This window comes from Aquila chrysaetos, chromosome Z (assembly GCF_900496995.4).
Source record: "Aquila chrysaetos chrysaetos chromosome Z, bAquChr1.4, whole genome shotgun sequence".
NCBI classification, from domain to species: Eukaryota; Metazoa; Chordata; class Aves; order Accipitriformes; family Accipitridae; genus Aquila; species Aquila chrysaetos.
Genome location: NC_044030.1, coordinates 86189861 through 86205399, shown reverse-complemented (window position 1 = coordinate 86205399; position 15539 = coordinate 86189861). Strand labels below are relative to the sequence as shown.

At 41.7% G+C, this 15539-nt stretch overlaps 1 protein-coding gene across 4 annotated transcripts in view; it reads right to left on the bottom strand.

Annotated features, from left to right (window-relative positions):
* The window catches only part of DCC (DCC netrin 1 receptor), a 573034-nt gene that overhangs the window by 86020 nt on the left and 471475 nt on the right, over positions 1–15539 (bottom strand). For all 4 annotated transcript variants that reach the window (XM_030005494.1, XM_041121032.1, XM_030005495.1 and 1 more), the window contains exons 13-15: positions 8389–8530; positions 5665–5775; positions 437–631 (exon numbers count right to left, since the gene is read on the bottom strand). In XM_030005494.1, coding sequence (XP_029861354.1) covers positions 437–631; positions 5665–5775; positions 8389–8530 — 448 coding nt within the window. The remainder of the gene's footprint in view (positions 1–436; positions 632–5664; positions 5776–8388; positions 8531–15539) is intronic.

Genomic DNA, 15539 nt, shown 5'->3' with positions numbered 1-15539 from the left:
CCATGCTGAGAATTTAGATGAACTGTCAAAGAGGCTCTGCCATGAATAATGAATAACCACCTCTCTCTGGGCACCATTTTGACAGACACAAAATACGAGTTTTGCGATTGCCATTAAATTCAAACATGGGGGGAGCAGCCCAGGGAATAACATCTTTAGGTCCAGCTCTCTGCACAAGTGGGAGTCAGTATTAGGAGCACACGACTTAATAAGGTCTACTGAATTAAATGAGCATTTAATCAAAGAAATTTGACATATTTGAGACTGTCCAGAGTTTTGAAGGTAGAACCAAATGTAAAATGGAATGCAGAAACAGCCTAAGAAAGCAACATATAAAGGAAGCACCAGTGATTGCCTGAAAATAAACCTGCAAAAATAGCATAATCTCAGAGGAACATCTTTTCATGAAATGAAATGAATGAAAAGAATTACTTACCCAAATTTTCAATGGAATAATAACGCTGTTTACTGTCCACCCGCACAGTCTCAGCATACGGACTGCCTACGCCGTAGCCGATGATGTACCCGCGGACGACAATGTTTGGGTTCAGCGGCGGAGTCCAACTCATGACGATACTTGTTGTCAAGGGCCTGACATGAAGAGAGCTTGGCTGGTCAGGAACCTGAGATTCTGGGATTAAAAAAAGAAAGAAAGAAAGAAGTATAAATTAATATTCTACTCAAGGTTTGAGTTTAGATTAAAATATTTGCACAAAAACCCCAACCAGGTGCCCCAGAGTTACATGCAGCGCTTACATGCAATTTGATTTCTGAGCTACATCCTTCCCTTCCAAGAGCACCGAGCTGCCTCATCCTGTTTTAAACAGAGTATCTCCTGGTGCTTCCCACCTTTAGCATAAGGCTACGACAGATATTTAAAATGATGCAGGAAAATGAAAGATGACCTGCAAAAGAATTTCCAGGAGGACAACTTTTCTCTTCCCTAGTCTATTTGCAAGTTCAGCAGGATCCTAACAGCTGATTGCATGAGTCGTCCTGCGCTCGCAGATTATTTAACAAAAACGTTTACTTTGTTAGCAATATACTAGTATATTCTGGCAGTAGTCTGTTTCTTTCCCATGAAAACAAGAATTTAACTCTTGGACATGCATCTCTTGCTTTGAAGCTGCTTTAAATAATACACCAACATTTCAAAAATGAAATAATAGAATGAGATATTTTATTTACAGGTGTTCCCAGGTAAAATTCATTACTTTAAGTAGTAATTAATCACTCGGAGTCTATTTGCCTTCTACAAGCCTAATTTTAGTGTAAAGGTTAGATGAGTAAATGCCTTTTGTTTGAGTTTACCCGGTATCTACCATATCACAAGTCTCTTCAGAGGAGCTGCACAGTAGCTTGTCTGTTTGAGAGCAGAAAGAGACAAGTTACTATTTTTCCCCAATAAAAAGGCTTGCAATATAATAGATGAAAGCTTATATGGAAGGCAACAAGGACAAGATGATGTAAACTCCAACAAAAGACACTTCACAGTTGTGAAGCATTCCCACTGTAAACCTTGGAAAAGGTAATAAAAAGAAGAATTAATACTTTTCAATAACCAGTCCCATTCATGTGTCCTTGGTATTTTACGAGCTTTCAGTTGAATTCTTATGAACACATTAGAGTAGTCTGAAAACCTGCTGCACCTTCAGGGAAGGCTGATTAGTACATTACCAGTCTGAACCACCTAGCAACTTTAGAAGTCCTTTGCATTCAACTCCTTAAAATTGCAAAGCATGGGTCTTGTTTAAAAGTTGAAGAAAATTCACTGAAAAGTTGCTACTCACAAAAAGAAGAAACAGATTGCACCAGTAGTGCCACTGTAAGTCAGGTTAAGTTGCCATTTACCCCCACTCCACTCCCAAACTTTGTTTTAATGCAGAAGCAAAAGTTACTTGAGCAGCTATTCCTCAACAGTGCTGTTTGAAAAACAAATGACAGAAGCATTTCTTACAAGCCCCAAAGATAAAATAACAATTTGATGCCTTGAAATGAGAAGCTGGATAACATAGCAATACTGAAAATTCCTCAAAATTCCTAAAAGCAGCAATTCTCAGGCAGCAGAGGAGATCAGAGCATTCAAAGAACCGACTGGCCTCAAACGATAATTTTTACATCTGACACAACACAGAGATTTCAACTGCAGTACAGATACCTCTAGGCAGCCGTTTAGGTTAAAACTACTTTATTCAAACATTTCATATTCTTTATTTCAAACAATTCAAATATGTGATTCACGCATTTCAGAGCTAAATTGTGACTTCTTATTTCAAAAAGTTAAAGGCGGTTTAACTTCTGGTACCCTTCTTGTGAATTAAGTCTCTAAAATGAAGCTGGGGTGAACAACATTTTTGAACTATTCTTTGAATACTGACATTTCATGAACACAGCTATTTTTTGAAGATGCATTTTTTTGCTTCAGCTTTCTGTATAAAGCAATTTTAGTTACATTTTCATTAGCTTTACTTTCAAACATTTTCTAGAAGAAACACTTTTCTTATTCTGAAACAGAACTTTAGAATTTGTGTCGGGTAGCTCACATCCCAAATACAAAGTTAAATGTTAGAATCAACTAATTTTTTTTCCCCTCAAACAAAATATTTTTTGGTTCTCTTTACAACGAAGCATGTTTTCCACAGTAAGGACTTCTGTCAAACATAACATACAGCCGAACATCTAAATCCATCAATTCTTCAGGAAACACGACCATCCAGCCTTTGCATGGCTCTGCTGATTTCAGTGTTCCAGCACTCGGATATCCAGGAGTCACTCATTGAAACACGTATCTCATATTTCTGCTTTCTTTGTCAGACCGTTCCCTTGCGGTTCTAGATCAATACATTTACTTTTGTATCTCCTGGGCTTGAACGTGATGCCAGAACTACTTTTGAGAAGCAACCATGAGATCCCATTCTCCTACACGTAGTGCCAAATGAGTTCTTCATCCTGAGTCCCAAATGAGACAAATTTACAGTCCCTCTCTTAACTGCACCAAGAGTTTCTCGCTTTCCTCTCAGGTGAGGAAATCTGTGGGTACTTGTAAGGAAATGCTGCGCTCAGTCCCACGAGCTGTGGATGTCAGCCAGCCCCACAGACCAGCGGCTGGCACGCAGGAGGAGAGCTCCTCAGTAGATGTGCCCATGAAACCAGATTTCTTGGTGCTGCATTTCTTACGCTCTTCCCTTACGGACGGTTAGGTTCGCAGGAAATGGAAGCTGAAGTCCAGTGTCGCTGCCTGCCGTGACTTCTCCTCCCGGGATGCCACGTCTGCTCACACGTGCCTCCGAGTCCTTCGCTGCGTTTCTACGTGATGGCTTGAGCACCTACGTCTTCCATCCAGGCAATACTACACTTAGTGCTACTTAAAGGTCCCTAATTCCACTGTCAAGCTTGAAAAATGCTTTACATTTGGGTCACTTTAGCAATTCTCTTAGACATTCAAAGATGTATGTTTTACAAAGTCAGGGTACTTTTTACTCATCCCATTTTGTTCACATATTTCCCCCATCACTTTTCAGTATAAATTACAATATAATAGCAGTGTAGCTTGTCATGCTCTTAGAGCACTAATTTAAAGCTGAAGCTAAACTATATCACTATCTAATATGTATAACAGCTTCCATCTGTTCAATGCAGTAATCAGAAACCAAGCATCCTAAACCCATTTTCCTGGAGGATACCTTTGCTAAGTTGATCAGAGATTCTCTTGCATCCTTGCTCAAGCTATTTAAAACAGACCCTTTGGGGAAAGCACTGCTTTCAATTTCTATTTTTTTTCTTTTTAAAGCACAAAATTTGAGGCTTAAAATAAATATTTAAAACCTTCCCAGCTGTCAGTAAAGGCATTCGAGCTTTCTAGGGAACCTTGAAGAAGCAGCTATGTTTAGATTTCTAATCACTTTAAAAAAAGACAGTAATTAAAATGACTATCCATTGGGAGTTGATGCCGTTCGCCAGGATACTGTTCGTCTTTGTGCTGCTGATGCCAACCAAGCTTCCAGAGAAAGGAAGAGAAACTGCATTAGCCAGAGCAGCAGAGAGGGAATTGCAGTTACCAGGCGGTGCTCCAGCCCTCCCCTGGTTAGCTGACACTTGCAGGGCTCTGCGTAACTACAGTAATAAGTAGATTCTTCCCCAGGGTTCATCGGACCATTTGTACCTAGTATGCAACACGGTGCATTCCCAGCATCAGGCTGCTGCAGCTTCATGAGGATAATTCATCACTACTGCAAATGCAAATGCATGTAAATACAATACATGAACAAGAAGGCTTTGCTTGAATTTATCGGCATGCACCCACTTCCATCGCATGTCTCCTGCGATTACTCGATTAACGTCTTTGCATGCACACGTGTATTTGGGCACAAAAACTTCAAAGGAATGCCGTGTGTACTAAACGCAAATCAAAACGAAAATTTGCTCACATGTGTTACTTTCTTTTTGCATACTGCGGTGTGTTCAGAATTTATCTTTTACTCTCGCCAGTGAAAAGTCAGCTGTTTACACCTTAACAACATCACTTCTCAAATTGCTGTCTAGCCAAAGCATAATTAGAAAGATATCATCATGCACCGCGGCATGTTGTGATCCGTTGGTATAGTTACACCACGTCTAGTAGCATCGCCTCTTCTTTAAAACCTTGATGAGAAACCACAGGTAGTGGTTCTCCCATTTTGCGTGCCATGCACTGCAGTCACTCCCAGTCTGCTGGAAAATTGCATTTGGACATAGGGAAAGGCAGAAATTCTTCAATTTGCAAGGCTTGATTTTGAAATCATAAGGAAATCCAGCCAGTCAAAAGAAAGGCAACATCAAGTACTATGGTGCATTTAAATTGATTATTTATTTATTCTTTCATCCAGTTTGCCTTTGATCCTTTTTAGGTGACTTATTTTGTTTTAAAAATCATAGCAATTTTCATCAGTTTTCTTTTATTTTCTATTCATCTCCTTTCTACTACGTATTTGCTTCTTATGGATTGTCTGTAGTTTTGCCGTGGCTTCCATCTGTCAGATTCTTTGTTCCATTTGATTTGCAGTCTGTTTAATTTTTTTAGGTAGACTTTTTCATTACTCTCCTTTTATTCCTTTACTACTTCAAATATTCCAGTCATTTTATCTAACCCTTTCATTTCAGTGTTTTTCTTCCCTTTTGTGTCAGCATCTGCACTGATTTATACAGCCCACAGTTTTCAGGTATCTGCATCCCATCATCTTTCACTAATTATTCAGCTCCGTTGCCAACCTGCATTTCTAACATCTGCAAATAAAGGCTGGGAAACAGGATTTGACCTATTTGAATATTTGCTTAGTGAACTGTTAGGATTGTTGGCATCATTTCCATTGTTTCTTTGATTGATTACATTTATCATTTATGAAGTTACAGATTCACTGCACCGTATTATAGCAAATGGCCGTGATGCTCAGGAGCTAAATTCTGTCACAGAATTATTTTAACAAAGGTTTCCGACTCCTTGGTCCTGGTGACGACAGAGAAACACAACCCAAGGCATACGGGACCCAGGAGAATAAGAAATCATCTGTTGGTGGGTGTTCAGAGCCCAGGTATCTCACCCTAACCTCGGCTTGGGTGACAACTGCAGTGACACCCCTCGGCTAGAAGGCTTTAGGAGACAACAGCTTTTAAAAGAGATGCATTTACCATCGAGATCATTCTCGGGTGTTTCCGCTGTGTACCAGTCCGAGGGGGGACCTGTCCCATTCACTGTCATGGCAGCCACCTGGAAACTGTACTGGCTTCCTTTCTCAAGTCCTGTTTAAAAAAAAAAAAGAAAGCAAACAAAAATCATACAGAAAGAAGAAAAACAGATTAATGAAAATAGCAGAGTTTGCAATAGACTTTGCATAAAATGAAATCTCTAGTAATAGTCCACTGGATGTGCCATATGTAAGGAAATACATAGAAATGCATATATATATATGTATATATACAAAATACATATTCAAATACATGGAAGCGTGTTCCCCCAGCACACCGCAGCCCCACGCAGTGTCTCGCTGCCCGGTTTGCAGACTGTGCTATACGGCCCACGTACGTGGGGATGTCGTATGGGCAGCACCCTCCGAGCAATGCCTGGGCAGGGGTGTAGCAGAACGGCTCCAGGGGGAGGTCGTTAGACACGCGGGAGAAGAGAGTTTTGACCAAAAGAAAAGGTTTCAAAAATTGACTAAGGGCTGCACCGGCCCAGGACTAGTTTGGGCCGTAATTCCCATCGGTTGCGCTCATACATACAAAATTAATAGAAGTCCAAATAGTAGAAAAATGAAGATTTGTTTTACATAACTAATCTCTTAATTGCACACTTCACAAAAGCAGCTCACTGCTTTTAACACGCAGGGTACTGCAGGTACACTCTCCTTATGCATAAAATTTGCAGGCTAGGAACTAGGTTAGCAAGCGACGAGTGTTTTGCTTTCCGGTGCTCCTGATTAGCTTCAGAGCACACAGTTCAGGCAAAAAATATAAAGTCTTACCAATATTATGAAATAAGCACGAATTCAGAAATAGACGTTTTCCTCTGTGGCTAAAGCCATCAGAAAACAATTACTGCAGTGTTCCTGAATGTGCCACAGGACTTCCAAGTCCCTGAGGTGGGGATATAGGTTTATCTTTTTGCTCAGTCTATACTGACCACAAAGCACAGGAAAAAAACGTTTCATTTAATTGCAAACATTCTCTGGAGAGGAACACTCATAATTAAAAAGAGCAGTTTAACATTTAGCTGACATGGAAGGCTACTCTAAAATTGATAGCAGCTATTTAAAAACCTGCACTGTAACTCTAAACTCCTTTGCTATTGCAGATGTTCTTATTATCCCGTAAAGCACCTGCCTACTAAATAGGATTGCAGCAAAGATGTGAAGTGCCTACATGTTAATATTTAAAATGTCCATTTAGAAGAGCCACACAGCTCGGTCTCCAGCAATCACAAAATATGCATGCAGCAGGTAATAACGAGATCTGGATATTTTTCTTAATTGCTTTCTAAAACACGTATTCCCAAGCTCCGTAAAACAAAGCACTTCCCTTCGGGCTGCACGGAGGCATCGGCAGCCGGGGCAGGCAGGAGGGCTGGGGCTGCCTGCAGCCCACAGTCCCACCAGGACTCCCACAGCTCTTCAAGCCCGGAATAATTCATGTGAAAGAAAGTTAGCTCAGGACGCGGGGATCCGCCGCAACAGAGATTAACCTGCTCTGCTCCCAGGCGGCAGACGGAGGCTTTAACCTCCCGCAGCCTCTCCCCCTCGCCGAGGGTGCGATCCGCAGGGATGGGATCCGCGGGGACGGTGGTGGTGGAGCTACGGAGGTACGTGCCTTCGCTCTGGGACTCGGACTGCATCGCGATGTTTTCTTCTCTGAGCTGTCACAGCAGCAGCAACTCCAACATCTGAGCAGCTTTCATCATTATTTCTACTTTATCTACCAGAAAATAGATCCTTTCCAACTTGTCTAACGTACTATCGCTCCCCAGAAAGTACTCGTTTGTTGTGCAGCCATCAGTTAGTTATGTAGCCTTCACAACAGGTCCCATGGGGACTTCGGTCAAGAGCCTAGGTTAGATGACCAAGTTGAGATTTCGGTATTTAAAGTTTTCCTCATAAAAGTGTTCTACTTTTGCTGTTATTCAATTTTGAAATAAAATACCATTTTTCCTTCCAAAACAGAAAATTGATATTGTTTATTCTGAAATATACAATTCAAAATTACTTCTGATTCTCACAGATTTACATGTGGAAGTAAACATAAAGCAGGTCACTTGAGGTGAAATCACGGTTATACTGAATTCAGTGGCAAATGTACCACTGACTTTGTCAAAGTTTAATTTTCTCCCTTGATGCTTTGCTGCTTTCTCAGTTATGTCTTGGGCACAATGCAAGAACCCAGGTGAAAGTAATTTTCACCCACTAGAATTCACTGTAACCCTTACAATACTCATCTGGCTACTTTCATTCGTTGCAATTATAGTTTTTCTATAATCTACTGTTGCACTTTTTATTCTGTGAGGAGATATTTTCCACTGAAAATCTTGGAAAAGAAACTAGGCAAATCAATTATTTTTGCACCCATGAGAAAATAGGAGATGTTGACTGAGTGCTCTAAAAAACCATCCAAGTCTTAAGATATTGGACACAAGAAATGGGGCTTCAAATTCATTAATGATAAAATCCAGGAGACAAACATATGATAAAAGCATTAAGGAAAAGATTGGTTTAAAAGAAACACCATAAAGACTGTCTTCCTACAACACAATAAATGCTACCTGCCAGCAAAGAAATCAATGTTCCCTTGAAGTGAAAGTATATTTTATTCCCAAAGCATTTAATTCATCAAAACCTTGCAAGGCTGTACCATGTGAACACTGACCTGTGAACAAGTACCAGAGGTTGTTTGGCTCCAGTGTTTCAATCTCACCCCTGCGGGTAGTCTTTCTATGTCGGATTTTATAGCCCGTAATAAATCCATTTTGAGTACCTGGTGGTGGAGGCAACCAGCTAACTTTGATGCTCTGTAAAAGAAGAGATATTATTGTTGATTTTTTTTTTTCAAAGAAACGACAGAAATAAGGCACATAAAATGAATTTAAAAAAAAGGAAAAAGAAAAAAGGCTATGTTTTTCTAATAACAACATGTATTCAACTAAGTTGTTACTTTGAGAACAAAACCGTATCAAATCTAAAAAGATTCACATTGGGATAAAGAAAACCGTGCATTCTCTGGCAGTGGATGGCTATATAGACAATGGATTTATATAGTAAATTTTCTCCCTTTTCAGGAATTTTTCATTTCAACAGGCTACTAGAATACCTACGGTACTAGAAACATCAGCTCTGGGGTTGAGTAGACACTGCAACTCATTTCGCTTTTCAGCCCAAAGTGCCAAAGTCACCTCTTTCTGACCGTAGGATACAAATATCAACCTGAGCAGCCCTAACAATTCTGTGCCATTTTAATTCCACAGACATTCAGAGAGGCATTACATTGATATAATGAGGGTGCAGTAAAGAGAGTCAAACCTCTTGGGAATAAACTTATTGCCGATCCCAACATGTAAGAGAATTTTTGTTGAGCCATTCGTCAGAGTCAGCAGCAATACAATTAACCAAGACCAATCACTTACTTTTTCTAAATACTGCTTGTCTAGCCTAGATTGTATGAGGGATTTTAGCTCAGCCTAATAGCCCAAACTGAAACTCTCCCTTCCTGACGTGTCCCGACACATCCCTACATGGCCAGACACCCGTCTCTGCCACCTCTCCCCTTGGAGAAAGGTCTGAAGGAATTTTGTCACCGTGATACAAAAGCCAGTCCATGTCCTTGGCCATTCCTGTCACCTTCTCTTGTACCTTTTCTTCTTTCCCGTCTTTGGCGGAGGGTGCATGGCAGGTTTGTGCAGTGCTGCAGCGATCGTTTTCTTTTCAACCCTGTTCATTTTCCAATAAACCCCAACGCTCAGCGGTGCTTTTACCGCTGCAGACCATTGTGCTTCCAGACGTCTAACAGCAAGACCTCCTTCCCGAGCAGCAGCAGCTAGTTCGGCGCACAGCAGCGGGTACGCATGTGTTCTCTGCATTGCTTTATATTTAACCACATGGAATTTCATTTACTCTTTTACCTCCCACTCGCTCAGCGTTCTAAGGATTTTTAGCAATCAGCTTTCACTTTTGCTACACTAAATTGTTAACCCGTGTTTCCTCACTCTCCATCCTGTGCACTAGCCAGCGTGGACTCCAGCATGCATCGCTGGGCAACTCCACCGCCAGCGGTCCTCAGCTGAGACAAGCCAACACCTCTCTCCGTCCTTTGTTTGGTTGCTTATCACAAAGGGATCTTTTTCCTTATGCTGCAGCAACTGCATTTCTTCAGGAGCCTTTTGTGAGGGATCTTATCAAAAGGCTTTAGGAAACCCAAGCCAATGATATCAACTGGATCTCCTTGCCCAGGTGCTCAATGATTCCTTCAAAGGACTTTAATAGGCACGTGAAGCAGGACTTCCCTCCACAAAAGCTGTATTGATCCCTCTTCGTCATATCATGTTCATCCATATGTCTATTCATTTTATTCTTTATTACAGTTTCTATCAATTTGTCCAGGAGAAACCACCAGATTTACTGGGCTGGACTGATAAGAGAGCTGATATCATACATTAACATTTCTTTGCTAAAACAATCTGGGTACCAGCTGTTCCTGACAAGTCTCCAATCCTTCTAGTGTTTCCACTCAACCCAATACAAGGTATTAAGTGTTTCTCATGGAGCAAGGCCTCACAATTGCACAATTCTATCCATACTATCTCTTACAGCACTGTATTGCAAATTTTTAGACAAAGAGAAAAGTCAACCACATCACAGTGGATAGTTTTTGACCAAACACAATTTATTACCATTATTGAGTTGCTTAGTCCCTGCATAAATACGTTATAGCACATATCAAATTAATTATTGCAATAGAAAAATCAATTTTGCACATATACTGCCCAGTGATTTATTGTTACAATCAATTATACATTTCAAAATCAATACTTCAGGTTTTCATTGCTGAGTGAAATAATGCTGAGTTTTTTGCATTAGGGCAGAACAAACTCCATTTTTCAAACCAGAGAGCGATTGTTTTAAAAACAGATTTGGTCACTTTGCATATTGAAATTGCCTACATATAAAATGTTTATGGAAGAATGCAAACACCCAGAGAGCAGCTTTAAAACATATTTCTGTTGACAGCTCTGAGCATGTCTACAGGTAACTCATTGTTCGATACTGGCGCGCTCCCAACTCTTCTGATTTCTGCACAACATTGAGCCACGCTCCCATCGTGGAGACCTCGGCATCTCTGTGTATTCCAGCCCAGCTACAAGGAGAAGACACTGACTGCCCCATTACCCAGGTAGAGAAAATATCCAAATGCTCTGCTTTCTTCTCAGTGGAGAGTAAGAAAGAACAACTCCAGCTTTCCCCTGCCCCTTCCAAGAGCAACAAGAAAAGAGCTTCTGAAATCCCATCTGCCCCCATCCAGGGGAAAAAAAAAATATATATGGAGAAGAAACAATAAAGGGAGGGAGGAAGAGGAATGCTTTCAGGGACCTGTCGCACAGCTCATGCAGGTAGATGGTTACAGGAATGATTTCCGGATTGAAAAATCTCACCAGAAGGGACAAATCACACTGGTCTTTCAGTTTGGAAAGTGCAGTAACACAAACTTTTACCCAAAGGTGCCGCTTACAGAAAATTTAGAACTGAATCAGCTGATAGAAACCACAAGTGAATTTTGAAAGAAATCCCATAATTTGGAAGACCTTCTAATGACCCAGACTTTTGAGCGGATCTTTGGGTGGTCCACCATTATTTCCAAACCACAGGCTCCATTTTGTCAATTTATTTCAAACAGAAAAGATTGCTGAGCTACATGTGAGCTAAACCAGCTCGAGGCCCCAAGACAACCTGTTGCCTTCCAGGAGAGGCACCACTAGTGTTGGTTCTGCTCCTTCAGAGGAAGGGCTCTCCAGGCCAGCGTCCACCCACACAAAGAAAAGAGTTTCTGGCAAATAGAACAATACTCAAGCAACGGATCTGCCACTGGGGTGGTTCAACCCCTCGATGGGGCCAGTCAGCAACCATTTAACAGACCTATAGATGTGAGATTTATACAGGCGTAGTTTTTAGGGATATAAGGAACTATTGCAGCCATACTACTTCTAGCCTGAACTTGACACCAATTTGATTTAAAAAAGACAAACAAGAGTTCCAGCAGAAGCATCCAAGCACTTGGAGCTGCAACACCTGCGAGCACTGCACAGTTTTTATGAGACCCCAAATATCCCTTCCTCTGCCTTGAAGTCAACACTGACTGCATCTCCCCGCACAGCAGGTCTCACAGAAGCAATGGGTTTGATCTAACGCTCAAGGTAGAATAAATAAGATCTTCCTTATGATCAGAGGAAAAAGCAGGTTCTTTACAGATCCACCTAAAGCTGTCACCGTAACGGTAACAGTTCACTTTCACCTCAACCTGGTCTCCATGGACACCGCAACGATGCTTTTTATCAATAGTACTTAACATGTGACCCTTTGCACCAGGAAAATCAATGACTAAGGTTCTGACGGGCTTCTTGTCCTTTCTTCTGCTTAAGAGAGAACAGTAATGACTAGTGCTCTAATCCTTCATGCTCTATCCGAAAGGTAACCAACAGAAAGAAAGTATTTCCTTTCTGTTATACCAGCATTCCTAAGGAAACCATAAAACGAAGCCAGCTTCAAGAGGATTTTAAGAACCTGTTAGTCCTGGTTGGAACACAACGTGGAAAAGTATTGTAAAAGGTTACTGGCCTTTTTTGTATCTTAAATACTCCTACTGGTGTTGTTTAGCTTTTATTAGTAATAGCAATGGGCACTGAAGATACCTGAGGTCTGTCAAATGCTGTAGTGACACACATTAAATATTCTTAAGAACAGCAATAAATAAAAAAAATAAACCAACACTACAGCACCTCCGAAGTATCAGTGGTTTCAATACACCCAGATGGCAAGCGTTCCCCAGTTAAGGTTGCAAGCTGAAATAGGACTATAGGCTTGAAGAAATTAAAATTTAAAAACTAGCATAAATAAGCTGGACCTGTCAGAAGCAAGGCTTATAGCCAAAACCACAATATACTGCCCGAGATGCAGTTGCAAATAATTACAAGCCCCCAGGACGCTGAATAGAAAGTTTCATGACCAGTTTGAATCATCTTTCATCCTTAAAAACCCTGTCTTGGGACCTGGGTACATAAGTCAGACTGGTCACCACCGAACACAACGATACATCCCCCAGAAGGGATCCTAAAGATCTGCTAGGAGCATTCAGAAGTTGTCCTGTGCCTCTGAGAACAAGCCTTTCTGTGCTTGCCAAAATTCATGTCTAACTGTGGCTTTTTTAACTGCTGTTAATCTTGGCCTCAATAATCTCCTCTGGGTGAAATGTGCATTCAGAGGCATTCAGGCTCTGGTTTTGCTAACAATTAAATCAAAACTACCTGAACAGCTCATAGAAAACATGTATTATCTCCCAAATCAGGTACCTTTTGAAAAACAGGCAGGACTTAAGAGGGGACTTAAAAAAGACAGTATTTAAAAAATATGTCTAGCCCTCAGGTGTACTTTAAAGCAGGCTAGTGCTTGAGAAAATGTGAAAATCAATGTGTCATTTGTGCAATAAGATGCGCTAAGCTGACAAAACTGCAAAATAATAGTTTACACCATGAAATTAAGCATCCCAAGGTGAAGTAAAGGGTACTGTACTGTTTTTTTGCTATGTGTGAGTTCTCTCCTGAAAGAGAAGACAAATTCCAAGGAAATACTTATTCTATACTATGCACGTGGCACAGAAGCTTATTACCCTAGCGCTGTAAGCTGTGCTGGTGCATTCCTTCCCCCTGCGAACTCGGGAAGGCTCGCTGGCCCCTCGCGTGAGTGTACGGAGCCGGGCAGCGAAGCGACCCTTGGCTGTGCCAGGAACTCTTACCCAGCCGAGACAGGGAGATATGCTGTGCGTCTCAAGGACTCCTGCTGCCCGGCGGAGGGAGGCGGGGGACGGGAGTAGAGATAGCCACTTCTCATAACAACCTGCAGCCAGTTCTCTCTCCTCACGACCTGGAGACCTTGTTATTACAGTCCTCCCTGACAGGCTGGGAGCAGCCCCTATCTGTGTTTGGAGTTCTTCTCGGTCTCGGAGTTTCCCTTATCTGCATGTGAAATGGTACCAGCGCAGCTGGCATCCCAGCAATTTGTTGATGGCAAAAGTCAATCACCTCCCGAACCTACAAGCAGCGGTACTACGGGAGGCCCTTGGAGCTCTCCCGGACCGCAGCGGGCTGGGACCAGCATCCCCCCCCGAGCGGGACGCCTCTCGGAGCTCCCAAACTCTCCTGTTTGTTTGCCAAAATCGGAGGTCTGTCGCCGAAAGCCGACACGGCCGGGGCTGATTCTCTCCGCTCCTCGAGGCTCGACCCTTCGCCCGTTGAGACAAATGCCAAAGCATTTGACGTGAACCTTTTCACTGACCGTGAGGGGAATTTTTAACATGCATACCTCTTTTTCCTCTCTCTTTTACTCTCTTTTATTCTCTTATATGTCTGTCTCTTAGTGTCTTTATGCACGTGTGTGTACTAACCTGAACAGTCTATAGTAAATAAGTTATAGCAAGTATATTATAAGATGTAAGGTAATACTTTCAAATTCATACTTAAATTACTGTCATGATTTTTATTCAACTGTGAATGAATCTCAGGCTACTATTGCACTCATAAACCCTTTAGATATAAACCATTGCCCAAGTCTGGGACTAGGAGTCGATCCAGCCGCACCTAGACTCTGACAGGAGTTTAGAAAGCAAGGGGGTCTGCTCTGAACCTTGTGACTCAACGGGAGGGTCTTCCTTACCCTTTTTACATTCTCAATCTCTGTACAAATCACAAGCAATCAGTCCTAACTCAATTTTTTGCTGTACATTTCTCTTTTACTCTATTGCATTTTCGGTCTCTGTATACCTAATTTTAGTCTAACTTAGTCTTCCTTTGTGGGTTTCATCCATGTATTAGTGTCCTGGTTTCAGCTGGGATAGAGTTAACTGCCTTCCTAGTAGCTGGTACGGTGCTGTGTTTTGAGTTCAGTATGGGAAGAATGTTGATAACACACTGATGTTTTCAGTTGTCGCGAAATAGTGTTTAGACTAATGTCAAGGATTTTTCAGCTTCTCATGCCCAGCCAGTGAGAAAGCTGGAGGGGCACAAGAAGTTGGCACAGGACACAGCCAGGGCACCTGACCCAAACTGGCCAAAGGGGTATTCCATACCACAGGACATCCCATCCAGTATAGGAACTGGGAGGTGGGGGCGGGGAATCGCCGCTCGGGGACTAGCGGGGTGCCGGTCGGTGGGTGGTGAGCAATTGCACTGCGCATCATTTGTACATTCTAATCCTTTCGTTATTGCTGTTGTCATTTTAGTAGTGTTATCATTATCATTATTAGTTTCTTCTTTTCTGTTCTATTAAACTGTTCTTATCTCAACCCGTGGGTTTTGCTTCTTTTTCCCTGATTTTCTCCCCCATCCCACTGGGTGGGGGGGAGTGAGTGAGTGGCTGCGTGGGGCTTAGTTGCTGGCTGGGGTTAAACCACGACAATTAGGTAATAGAGTGAATCTTGCTATCAAATTCTGTGAAGTCGTGCTTTTATATAAATTCCTATTAAATAATTTTTGCTAATACCATTGGAAGTGATTCTTTAACCGGTCCAAACCACTCCTTTTTGTGACATAAGGAAAGTCAAAACTACTTAGAAGCCAGACCTATAGAACCTACAGAGATCCTGTATGATGTTTTTTCATGAAATAAGGGTGTCTTATTTTGAAAGGCTTTAAGTAAATATTTTCAACGCTCTGGGAGAACAAATTAAGATCCATTATTTGTTAATGGTATCTTGACCATCAACAATTTAACGTGTGTTTGTGTACAATGCTGTTCAGGCTCCCAGCTGTGGACGTGTCA